Source organism: Amblyraja radiata, chromosome 5 (genome assembly GCF_010909765.2).
Source record: "Amblyraja radiata isolate CabotCenter1 chromosome 5, sAmbRad1.1.pri, whole genome shotgun sequence".
Lineage (NCBI taxonomy): Eukaryota > Metazoa > Chordata > Chondrichthyes > Rajiformes > Rajidae > Amblyraja > Amblyraja radiata.
In genome coordinates, this window is record NC_045960.1 from 71,248,612 (window position 1) to 71,261,010 (window position 12,399).

At 39.5% G+C, this 12,399-nt stretch overlaps 1 protein-coding gene across 1 annotated transcript in view; it reads right to left on the reverse strand.

Annotated features, from left to right (window-relative positions):
• ldah (lipid droplet associated hydrolase) overlaps positions 1 to 12,399 on the reverse strand; it is a 295,875-nt gene that overhangs the window by 28,538 nt on the left and 254,938 nt on the right. Inside the window, exon 7 of the mRNA XM_033021529.1 lies at positions 6,017 to 6,099. Within this exon, the coding sequence (XP_032877420.1) occupies positions 6,017 to 6,099 (83 nt within the window). The remainder of the gene's footprint in view (positions 1 to 6,016; positions 6,100 to 12,399) is intronic.

The following is a 12,399-nucleotide window of genomic DNA, read 5'->3' on the forward strand; positions in this document are numbered from 1 at the left end:
TGGCAGGATATTGGTCCAACTGCAGTTTAGGTTCAACCTGTTTTTCTTGTAACATTACACCTGCTTTAAAAGAGATTCCAGTTATCATCTTTACTATGCACGTTCAGTCACTCGACACCTCCATCCCCCACCAGAAAGGCCTTAAAGCCCTTGGTTTCTTCCTCGACCGCAGAATCATCCAATTTCCCTCTACTAACTCCTCACCCTCAACAACTTCACCTTTGATTCATCCCACTCCCTCCAAATCCAAGGCGTAGCTATGGGCACCCGCATGGGCCCCAGCTGTGCCTGCATCTTTGCAGGGTATGTAGAACAATCACTGTACCAGGCGTACACTGTCCCGACTCTATCTCTATTACATTGATGACTGCATCGGTGTTACCTCCTGCACCCTTGCAGAACTCATGGACTTCATTAACTTCACCACCAATTTTCATCCTGCACTCAAATTTACTTGGACCATCTCCGACACCTCCCTCCCCTTTCTTGATCTCACAGTTTCCATCACAAGAAATAGACTATCGACTGACGTCTACTACAAACCTACTGACTCCCACAAATATCTCGACTACACTTCTTCCCACCCTGCTTTCTGCAAAGACTTTATCCCCTACTCCCAATTACTCCGTCTATGCCGCATCTGCGCTCAACATGAGGTGTTCCATACTAGAACATCTGAGATGTCCTCATTCTTTAGGGAACGGGGGTTCCCCTCTCTCATCATAGATGAGGTCCTCACTCATGTCTCCTCGGTACCTCGCAGCTCCTCCCTTGCTCCCCCTCCGCAACTCATATTTCGCTTGGGCAGCTTACAACCCAGTGTTCTGAATATTGATTTCTCTCATTTCAGGTTGCCCCGGCATTCCTTCTCTCCCTATCCCTCCCCTCCCCCCTCCAACCCAAGTCACACTAGCTTCTCATTTTCACCCTACAAACTGCTTACAATGGCCTGTTTCATTTATCATTGTTACTTTTTTGCATATCATTCATTCGTTGTTCTTTATCTCTCCACATCACCACCTATATCTCTCATTTCCCTTATCCCTAACCAGTCTGAGGAAGGGTCTTGACCTGATACGTCACCCATTCCTTCTCTCCAGAGATGCCGCTGCCTGTCCCGCAGAGATACTCCAGCTTTTTGTGTCTATCTCCAATTATCCAAATATCTGAAGCTCTGCCCCTGCATACTCCTTTACCTTTAGGTTCATCATTGTCATGTGTACCGAAGTCCAGTGAAAAGCCTGATCCAATCAGATCAGATAAAACAATACATAAATGCCGTTGTCAAACTCAAGTACAATAGAGGAGAAGATACTGTGCAATGTACAGAATATAGTTCTCAGCCATGTATTTAGCTGTTCTATTTTACTATTTCTAAGTTCGCTTACTTGGGGCACAGGGAGTAGTCCTGAGATTACTATCAGAGGTCCTGTTGTTTAACTTTCCACCTAACTCCCTAAATTCCTTTTTTAGGATCTCATCCATCTCCTTACATTTGTCACTAGTAACAACATGGACCACAACTTCTGGCTGCTCACCCTTTTTCACACAGAGGGTTGTGAATCTGTGGAATTCTCTGCCTCAGAAGGCAGTGGAGGCCAATTCTCTGGATGCTTTCAAGAGAGAGTTAGATAGAGCTCTTAAAGATAGCCGAGTCAGAGGATATGGGGAGATGGCAGGAACGGGGTACTGAATGTGGATGATCAGCCATGATCCCAATGAATGGCTCGAAGGGCTGAATGGCCTACTCCTGCACCTATTGTCCCCTTTCAGAAGGTTCCACACCCACTCAGTGACTTTTGACTGGCACTAGGGAGGCAACTCACCTTCTTTGACTCGTGCTTACAGCCAAGGATGCAATCTATCTCTCCCTAACTATCCACACACCTAACACTACTGCTTGTCTAGTCTTTGTCCTTCTCTGCTGCACAACAGAACCAGTTGTGGTGCTACTGATTTGCTACTGCTGCTTTCCCTTGAGAGGCCATCCTGCCCCTCACCCACCAAAAGTTTCCAAAATGGTGTTCTTGTTAGAGAAAGGAATAGCCATAGGGAACTCCTGTACCACCTGCCTGGTTCTCCTGGCAGTCACCTATTTATTTGGCTGAGCCGGTGGAGTGTCCACGTTCATGAAACTCCTATCAATGATACTTTCTGCCCCCTGTATGCTCCTCAATTAGTCCAGCTATTACCATGCAGTCTGAAAGGATTCCTCAGTCTACTTGGTTGAAGACCCTTGTACCTTTAGCTGATCAAACAAAGGTACTGACTCCCTGCAGACAGCACCAGGTGGATAAGACAGCCATGACCAATAATGGTACATATATGCACAAAAATGAAAGGGCGTCAGTGTGGTGAATGTTGATAACAGTTTTTGATCACCCAAAATATGTTTACAGCAAGCAACGTTTTTGAAATCAAATGTAATTAACAAATTCTGCATACACTCTGGAAGAATAAAAAGTAGGTAACTGAACGCATATTGCAAAACATGTTACAAGCATGTTAATAATCAACCTAAAGAAAACAGGAAAATTGATCTTCAATTTAATACCTGTTAAGTTACACATTGGACAAAATTTCATATTTTAAGTTTCAGTTTAACTATTCATCCACTACACTAAATCTTGGTTGTTAATGTTACTGAACTGCCTAAAGAATATTTCACACTTTAATATCAATAAATTTTCACTGGCATGTGTGCAGCAATCACTCTAGTACTTGGTAGGATTATTAGTGTTATATCTCCAACACTAATAAAATCCTGAAGGAATGTGACTACTCAATTGTAAAATTGAGTTTCGAAGGCAAGTTGTTTGATAATTAACATTTAACAGCCCTCGTGTCATCTGGCATGTTTTGTCGACAAATAATGGCAAATACAGAATACCATACCCTTCATAGTACCTGGCTATAATTTCAAGAGAGAGCTAGATGGGGCTCTTAAAGATAGCGCAGTCAGGGGATATGGGGAGAAGGCAGGAACGGGGTACTGATTGGGGATGATCAGCCATGATCACATTGAATGGCGGTGCTGGCTCGAAGGGCCGAATGGCCTACTCCTGCACCTATTGTCTATATTTTAATTGAGCAGACAGCAAAATGAGGATTATGAGTGCACGTTGTCCTTTCATATGACTCGCCAAGTAGAACATGCATTAAACTTGAGCCCAATTATTAATTGCAGCATACAAGAACAGAGTGAAGAAATATGATTATAATGGTATAATTCTTTCCACTGACAAAGGACCTTTCATTGCTCTGTTATTGATACATATTACAATTAAACTCTCTTGAGGTTTTCACATTTTTCCAGTGTTGTTTAATTATGATGAGGAACATAACGATCTCAGAGTTGACTGACTTGTTTTAATGGCAACAATCGTGAAAAGCTTTGCTTTTAATTCACCAATAGGTCTGCCATCATCGAATACAGAAAGTTAATGAATGTGACATGATAATTAATCAGCACCAGTGGACAGTTTTTAGATTTTAAAACAAAAACTCAAGAAGGTTTTAGGTTGTAACTTATTCTAAATGTGATCAAACATAGCAAAAAGATTGCCCCAGCAACATTAACTTACAATGTAAATCGTTGACAGCAGTCAATTCTAGGAATCGCCTTTAACTTGAGGATAAATGTTCCAAGTTTAGCAATTCATATTAACAAATTCAAATTTATTGAAGAGGTTAACACAAAATCTGAAGATTCACTTGATTATTCATCTGAAACTTTTTCAGGACAGTACCAGCAAGCTTACTGTTTGGAAAGGAACTTGTGTTAGGTTTTAGTATTGGAAGGGTGATGAAAGAAACATTTGCTCCACTTCCCCAATGTGGTGACTGGAAAACCAATCTATTATTGTGATCAGGCCTCATTACAATAATGCTGGCAGGCTGCCAGTGTTGACAGGCAGTTTGTTGATTATGACGAGAGGTTTGAGATCTGAAAGTTCCTTTGTGGAACAAAGCCAGAGGTTTCTCACTTAAAGTGGAAAGGAGTCAGGTATAGAGGGTCCAATAAAAGAGTACAGTGTCAAAGCTTTATGCTGCATTCGGTTGTGTCATACGCGACCTGAGAGTACTTGCTGATGATATTTAATGGCAGTAATAAATTGCTTGGTTTGATGAACAAAACAGAAATCAAAGATTCACTAAGAAGATACGAATGAAGGCTAAAAGTTAGGCAAAACTTATAATTGTCTATAATCTTTGAAGAAAGATTGAAAGTCTTTTGAAAAAGTTTGAAAGAACCTTTCTTTCACCATCACCAGATGTCCATAATCTGCATTAAACACAATCTACATTCAATTGGTATTGGGGGACCACAGTTTGACAGAAGGGAATATGATTTTATGTTTTCAAAATATTTCAAAATGGACCTGCAATTTTGTTTAGTTGAAATATGATAAAAATCTGTGACCCACTAATCTTAGTTTATTTTCTACATTTCTTGTGCCTAGTAAGCTAATAATGTTTGTATTTTGATTTGATATTGCAGAAGATATGCATTCTTTCCAGTACTGTTCAAGCCTACCATTAAATGATTTCAGAGATGTAATTAAGGACATGCTTATCATCGAAATGATTTATAACATAGTTTTATGAATAGCTTCAGCTGTTAAAAAAAGTATTTTACCCATATTCTGACCATATATTTACATATATACGAGACTAAGTGCAGTTGGGTCTGCTCCTCCAACGGTGAGCTGATGAAGCGGTTTTTGAAATGCGGCCCTTCCCCTGACGTCACTAGAAGGTGGTGGAATATTCGGTTTCACTGTACCGTTGGCGGGGGGGGGGGGGGGGGGCATTGTGACATAATTGGAAGTGGTGTTTTAAAAGGTGTTATTGGCTTTTTTTGAAAGTTTAATCATGAATAACCCGGGGGAGGGAGCGGGTGAAAAACCCGGGGCCGGGGGGGAGGGGGGGGGGGGGGGGGGGGGGGGGGCGTGAGGTGTGAATAACCCAGGGGGGAGGGAGATGTGACTGGGGGTGTGAATAACCCGTGGGGGGGGAGGGGGCAGGGAGTGTGAATAACCAGGGGGGGAGGGGGTGGTGGTGTGGCACTCGGCAGCTTGTGAGCGTATTGTTATTATCATCACTGGAGGCTCCTGGAAAAAAGCCTGTCTGTGAGAAGCTGTGGTTATCGTTGGCAACGTCCCATCCTAATGTCATTGTGGCGCTCGGCAACTTGAGAGCTCATCATGATTGGTGCACTGTGAGTGGGATTGTGACATCATCAGTGGAAAGTCCTGAAAAAAGGCTGCGTGTGACAAATGTTTTTTGCCTTTTTTAAAAAACTTGTCAATAACTTGTGAAATCTTAAGTGAACCTGATTACTGCGTGGAGGGGAAAAATGTGTCAGAATATGTAAAAATGTGAGCGATACCGCGTAGCGTTTTGACAAAGGTGGAAAAACACATAAAGGCACGCACGCACGTATATATACATACAAGACGAGACATTCAATAGTATATAGATATATATAAAATGTATGTTTCTGTGTGTTGCCTGAGTCTATATGCCTGTGATACTGCTGCAAGCAACATTTTCATTGCATATGTACCGCACTATATTTGTGCATATGACAATAAACTCAACTCGACAGATTGAAACCATGAGATCATCCATTTGGAACAATGTTTTCAACCTCTTGTATTTGAATTGATTGATGGAAAGATACAGCATAGAATCAGGCCCTTCAGCCCACTGACTCCCCGCTGACCTGTTTACACTCGTTCAGTTATCCCACTTTTGCATCCACTCGCTAAAGACTAAGGTTAGTCAACGTTATCCCACTTGCACATCCACTCACTAAATTTAAAGAGACCAATTAACCTATAAACACACACATCTTTGGGTTATGGGAGGAAACGGGAGCACCCGGAGGAAGCCCACACAGTCACAAGGAGAATGTACAAATTCCTTACAGCCAGGCACGAGGTCCGGATTGAACCAGGATCTGAAGTAATAATTTCAAGAGATAAGACTTTAAATATTGAAACTACAGTACCTTATCCAAAAACTGTTTTATGGTGGAATCGTCCCTTTGCACAACCTGTAGCATTTCCTGGCTTCCCATATACATGGCATTAGCTGCAGAGGAACCAAAATTCTCAGTTGAGTTTATTACGATATTAAACCGAACACATCATATGAAGTCCTTTATCATAAAACAATGGCAAAACTATTCTATTCTAAATGTTAGCATAGACACAAAGAACACAGTTTTTATTAAAATGCACATCAGATATCTCCCATGCTGAGCCCATTGGAACAGAGACTTTAGGATAATACTATAGAAATGTTCAGATACCTGAAATGTATTCAGCTAGATCATAGCAGCTTCCAGCTTTCTGTAACCTAGAATGTGTCTGGGTCAGGTCTTGCTGATACAGGCCCATTGCCTGCAGCTGCTGCCTAAAATCATCGCTCGTAGTTATCCCAGTCTCATAACTACCATGTGGAGGGTCTAACTTGCTGGCCAAAAGCAATTGAGACCCTCCAGACTCTGATGTGGCCAAAGTAGCAGCTGGACTTTCAAAGGGACAGGAGAAAGCTGCCTGTCCACAATTGCTGGTAGTGTAAGCTTTTATAGGTTTTAAATGTTTGACATTTAGAGAGATACTTCAGAGCTATGAATATTGAGGTAAATAACATATAAAAATCCCAGGAACATTAGAAACAGTTATAAATAAACACAATAAATAGAACCAAAATAATTTAAAAATAGTCATACTTTCTCCTTTCACGTCCACATTGATGATTCTCAGGTGTGGATGCAGGATAAATACAAGATAGTGAATTGATTGAAAATGTTGGCACTCCAAATCTGTGTGTAAGTTTGGGACCTGTGTTTAACTAAGCATGCATGGAACCAATGGTCTTGTTTGCACTTGGCAGGAAATCTGGGCTAATAAGCTTTAGAATAGAAAGAGAGAGAAACAACATTATGCAGGGACTTGGAAAGTGATAGATTTCCCTGGCATACCTAGCACAAATTGCACTGTAGAACTTGAGTTGCTGTTCTTAGTTTAGATTGTACAATTTTAACATTACATCCCAGCTTCTATACTCAATGCTCTGATTTATAAAGGCTAGCATACCAAAAGCTTTCTTTACCACCCTATCTATATGAGATTCCACCTTCAAGGAACTATGCACGGTTAATCCCAGATCCCTCTGTTCAACTGTATTCTTCAATTCCCTACCATTTATCATGTACGTCCTATTTTGATTTGTCCTGCCAAGGTGTAACACCTCACATTTATCAGCATTAAACTCCATCTGCCATCTTTCAGCCCATTTTTCCAAATGGCCTAAATCACTCTGTAGACTTTGGAAATCCTCTTCATTATCCACAACACCCCCTATCTTGGTATCATCTGCATACTTACTAATCCAATTTACCACCCCTTCATCCAGATCATTGATGTACATGACAAACAACAAAGGACCCAACACAGATCCCTGAGGCACTCGACTAGTCACCTGCCTCCAACCCGACAAACAGCCATCCACCATTACCCTCTGGCTTCTCCCATTCAGCCACTGCTGAATCCATCTTGCTATTCCTGCATTTATACCCAACAGTTTAACCTTCTTAACCAAGGATATACCAGGGAACCTGAATCAAAACTAGGCTTTGAGTTTGTGTAGAAGTAATTGTAATTTTATCTTTTAATAAATTTACCCATTACTTACTTCTAGAAGTAACATGCCTTTAATACATATAATTTGAATTCATTTATGTATGATAAGATTTAGGTATATTAATGTGTACCATATATGCTCAGACATTAACAGGCTATTTTGTTCCAGCTTACAAGATTTCTGAGACATTCTGAGGTACATTTTCAACTTGCTGCCTAGCACGAGGCTGGTTATGCACCTCTTTTGCCCATTTAAAAAATCTAACATTTTATGATAAATTTGTTGTTTTCTGCTTGGTTGAACATTTAAAGATAAACTCCATGCTATTAAAGACCCTCATGTCGTTCAAACTTACACTGCAAGCTTCACCTGTAGCTATAATAAAAACCTAACATAATTTTTTTTAAGGTAACATGTTGCAATATAGTTCAATTCTGAGTAAGAAAGATAGGCAGTTTACAGTATGGGGGATTGTCCCTCTGTTGTGAATCTGTGTTGCGTTAGTCTGACCATAAGTATGCTCTTAAAGATTTTGCTTCCCTACAGTGTTTTATAAAATGGCATTTTGCCAATAAAAAGCTTCCTCTGTGGAACATTTGTTTTACATTATTGATCAGAGTATGAAAAATCATTAAAAAATATTAGTCCCATGTCAATTAACAAAATTAAATGTGAGATGTATGCCATGGAGTACATAAAGTTAATCTCAAAGTTGCAGTTTGGAACTCAGCAGAAACTATCTGCAGAAAAAAAAAAAAAAAAAAATAGGGCAAGCATTAAACAACGACATGCCTTGAACATATGGTACTGCCAAGTGTACCCATTCCTGCACTTGATTTTGAAGTAAGCAACATAGTGATTGCCTCCTGCAAGAGTTTGATGATTTATATATATTTTTGTTTTAATGGAATCCATTAGTGATGTTTGAGCAGCGGGTGTCACACTATTGAAACACCACTTAGCTTCTGTTCCACAGCAGAAACATTTCATTAGTAGTATAATCTGTTTTTGAGCTCTGAATAACGATATTGTGCTGCATGCACTGCATAGACCATATTGGATGAGTGCTTGTTAACAAACACAGACTAAACATGTAAAGCAAAATGTTCAGTCCCCAAGCTAAGTGTTTCAGTCTACCATTAAACAGTGATCACACATGATTAGTATGTTTAAAGATACAACATTTAATTTACTTATATCATACAAATATAAAACAAAAGGAACCAACAATCTACTGGCTCTTTAGGCTACATTATGCTCTTGCCACTTTGGCCACGAATACTCAATTTATCATTGCCCAACTAATAACAGTACCAATTTTGCTTATCATTTTGAGAAAAAAAAAAATATATATATTGTGCACGATGGATTGTAACAATACTTCAGAATACTTGACAGCTCAAATCTTCTCATTATTTCACTTATGGTAGTTAAATCGGAAGTATGAACCATCGCAGGAATCAATACAGGTGATTGGCTGAAACAATCAGTGTAATTTGTCTCATTTACATAAGGCTTATTTAATTAAGAAAAAATATACAAGAATTGTCAGCAGTATTTACTGATAAAGTTCTGCATATTTTTGTTTGGAATTTTCACATTATCCTCTTGCCCACTGCCCACATCTGGGAACAATAATGACAATCCAAATACTGTAGCCTCCTTACATACATACGACTATACTGAATAAAAACGAATGGAGAAATAATAGAAAAGAACATCAGCAACAGCTTTTGGTTCAGTTTCACATTGCATTCAGGGATTATCTTCCTTCTTGGAAGTCCAAATTTATGTGGTTTGAATTTGTGGTCTATTTGAATGAGCGAAAACATATTCAAGAATGGCTCTCTTTAAGAAATTAAATTGTCTCACAATATTGTTTCAGTCATATGGTATTTCCCAACCAGTGGCATGATTTGACTCGTTCTGATATGCAGCATTAATTATCTGATGGAGATCTGTATCAAACCACAATTGACAGCGTGAGGAATTTAACAGAGAAAAGTGCAGACCTGCACCTGATCTGATAGGATGAGATTGGTTAGGAATTGTGAAGTGAAGAATATGCGCATCTTTTAAAAGTGGAGGGTTCTTGTGTTTGGCAGGTCATTCTTGCTTATTGATTCAATCAGCATTCATAATTTGAGAGTGGATTATTTTAGGTGTGCAGAAATTAGCACAGCATTTTTCAATCTTAAATTCTCCGTGCAGATTTGAGCACCAAGTTGTTCCTAGTATTAAGGCAAGACAATTTGGTGCCTTTTCCCTGGCAGTTATTTTCCAAATAGATCTGAAGGTAACCTATATCCTGCCCAGGAGTAATCATGGATGGAAATAGAATATGTTTGCTCTCAGAATAAAAAGAAGTAGCTTTAGAAAGTAGATGTGGAGGAATTTATTTAGTCAGAACGTGGTGAATCTGTGGTATTCCTTGCCAGAAACGGCTGTGGAGGCCGTCATTGGGTATTTTTAAGGTGGAGATTGACAAATTCTTGATTAGTACAGGTGTCAAGAGTTATTGGGAGAAGGCAGAATAGGGTTGAGAGAGAAAGATAGATCAGCCATGATTGAATGAAGGAGTAGACAAGATGGGCCGAATGGAGTAATTCTGCTCCTATGACTTATGAACTTATAAACTCTTCTGAGATAACATACCGAGATTCATTCCGTCTTGCAATTTATGAGAGAAAATTACTGGCTTATTTGACAAGAGAAATGTTTTATATTTGTTCATTTCTGGGTGCTGCGAGTTAAGCCAGAAGTTATTGTTCACCTTAGGTCATCTTTAAAATGCTGATACAATACTTTTTTCCTAACCCGCTAGGAACTACACATTGAAGGCAGTCTCAGGACACCATAGACAGTTATCAGATTTTTACCCAGTGGCAAAGAAATAACAATGTTTATTCAGAGAACATGTTGTGTGCCTTGGAGGTGAACTAGGTGGTGATGATGTTTCAATGTACATACTGCACTTGTCTTTCTAGATTTGGGTAATTCTACCAAAGAAGTCTTGAAAAGTTGTTGCTGTGTAGTTTACCAATAACATGCAATGGGCATGAGATCTTGGAGCTAACTAAGTGGAAATGCACAACATTCTTGAATTGGATTGAATTGCACTGGACGTTTCATGGTGCCAGGGAAAGAAATGAAGCAGCTCTGAAGGTTCCCTAAGGCTGAAGTCCCATGGTAAACTTGGGACATAGAAAACTGATGACAGTTGGAAAGACTCAGGAAGTTTAGCAGTTTACTGAAATGTTGAGTCCTTTCGTGGCAGCAGGTCAAAGCCCAGCTTAAATGGTGGAATGAGCACAGTGTCTCCCAAATCACCCATCTCCACAACCCCTCAATCACCTTCTTCCCATGGGCAACAAATTTGCAGGACTCGCATCGGCCTCATCAGCAGAACAAAATCATCTTTGATTCCAAGAGATTGTGTAAAAATATTATGTTTGTAGGTTCATTGACCTCTAAAATTGTCCCCAATATGCAGGGAATAGATGAGAAAGTGGGACAATATGGATCTAATATGAACGGGTGATGGATATTTGGCATGGACCCAACTCAACTGAATTAAACTAGTTACTCAACTAAATAAGTGATGAATAGCAGTGCTGGTTGCCATGTTGAGTGTATATTTATGGATCTTGTGAAACGACTGTTGTAACTGGAGTCAGTGTAGGGAGCAGGACAAATAAAAGCTCCTTGCATTTGGGGTCAACTAAACTGAATAGCAAGTGAATATAATGGGAGCAGCAAAATGGGAGAGAAACTTCACCGTTTAAATAATTTATTTATTTTTGCACATTGAATAATTTTGGCATTGAATCAAAGCTACCGTCATTGATTTGCATAGTCACCACTTCCCATTCCTGGTGGATAATTAAGTATGAAACTCATTATCCAAAGAAGGGAAAGAAGTTTTTCCCTTTTGAAGAAGGAAAATTGGGAATTGATCAATTGCTCTCCAATTTATTAAAGAATATCTTCATTTCATTGTACTGCACACTGCTTTCAAGCAGAAATGGCTCACAGATTTCTTCGCCTCCTGAGGATCTACCCTTAAATTGAGATTACCGCTGGCATCTTGACTATTTAATTTAATGAGGCGCAACCTCAAAAAACAAAAAGCTCCTCTTGCCAGCACATGGCACATGTCACCTATCACATCAATCTCATGTATGCCGGAGAAGAAATAATTGCCACACTTGTTTCTGGTTAGCCTAACTTTCTGTAGAAGGCTCCACATGCGTCCTGCCCACTGAAGATGCCGTATATTCCCAACATACCCTCTTTCTCTCCGGGAAGATTAACTTCTTGGCAGCTATCGCAGGAAGTAAACAAGCTTCCTTAACGGTCACAGCAGTAAAGATGGTTTTATTTTGTTCTTCAAATATTTCAAAACAATAACCATTTATATGTGGTGACATTCATGCTGAAAAAATATTATTTGCTGTTGACTTTACAGTCAATATCGTTTACAGATGTGAACCATTCATGCCATGAACTGAGACTTATTTACAAGAATTAATAGTTAAAGCAGTCAGTGAGTAAAGCTTTGCAATACTCCGGCATTTTCTCTACTTATATATGTTGGCAAATCTCAAATGGAAACAATTTTAAACTAAAGGATTTTGTTATACTTGATCCTCGTCAAATCTTAGCAATGTCCCTCATACTCCAGCTTTAGTAGGCTATGGACTTAATATGGGTAAATGGGATTAGTATAGATGGCTGCAATGA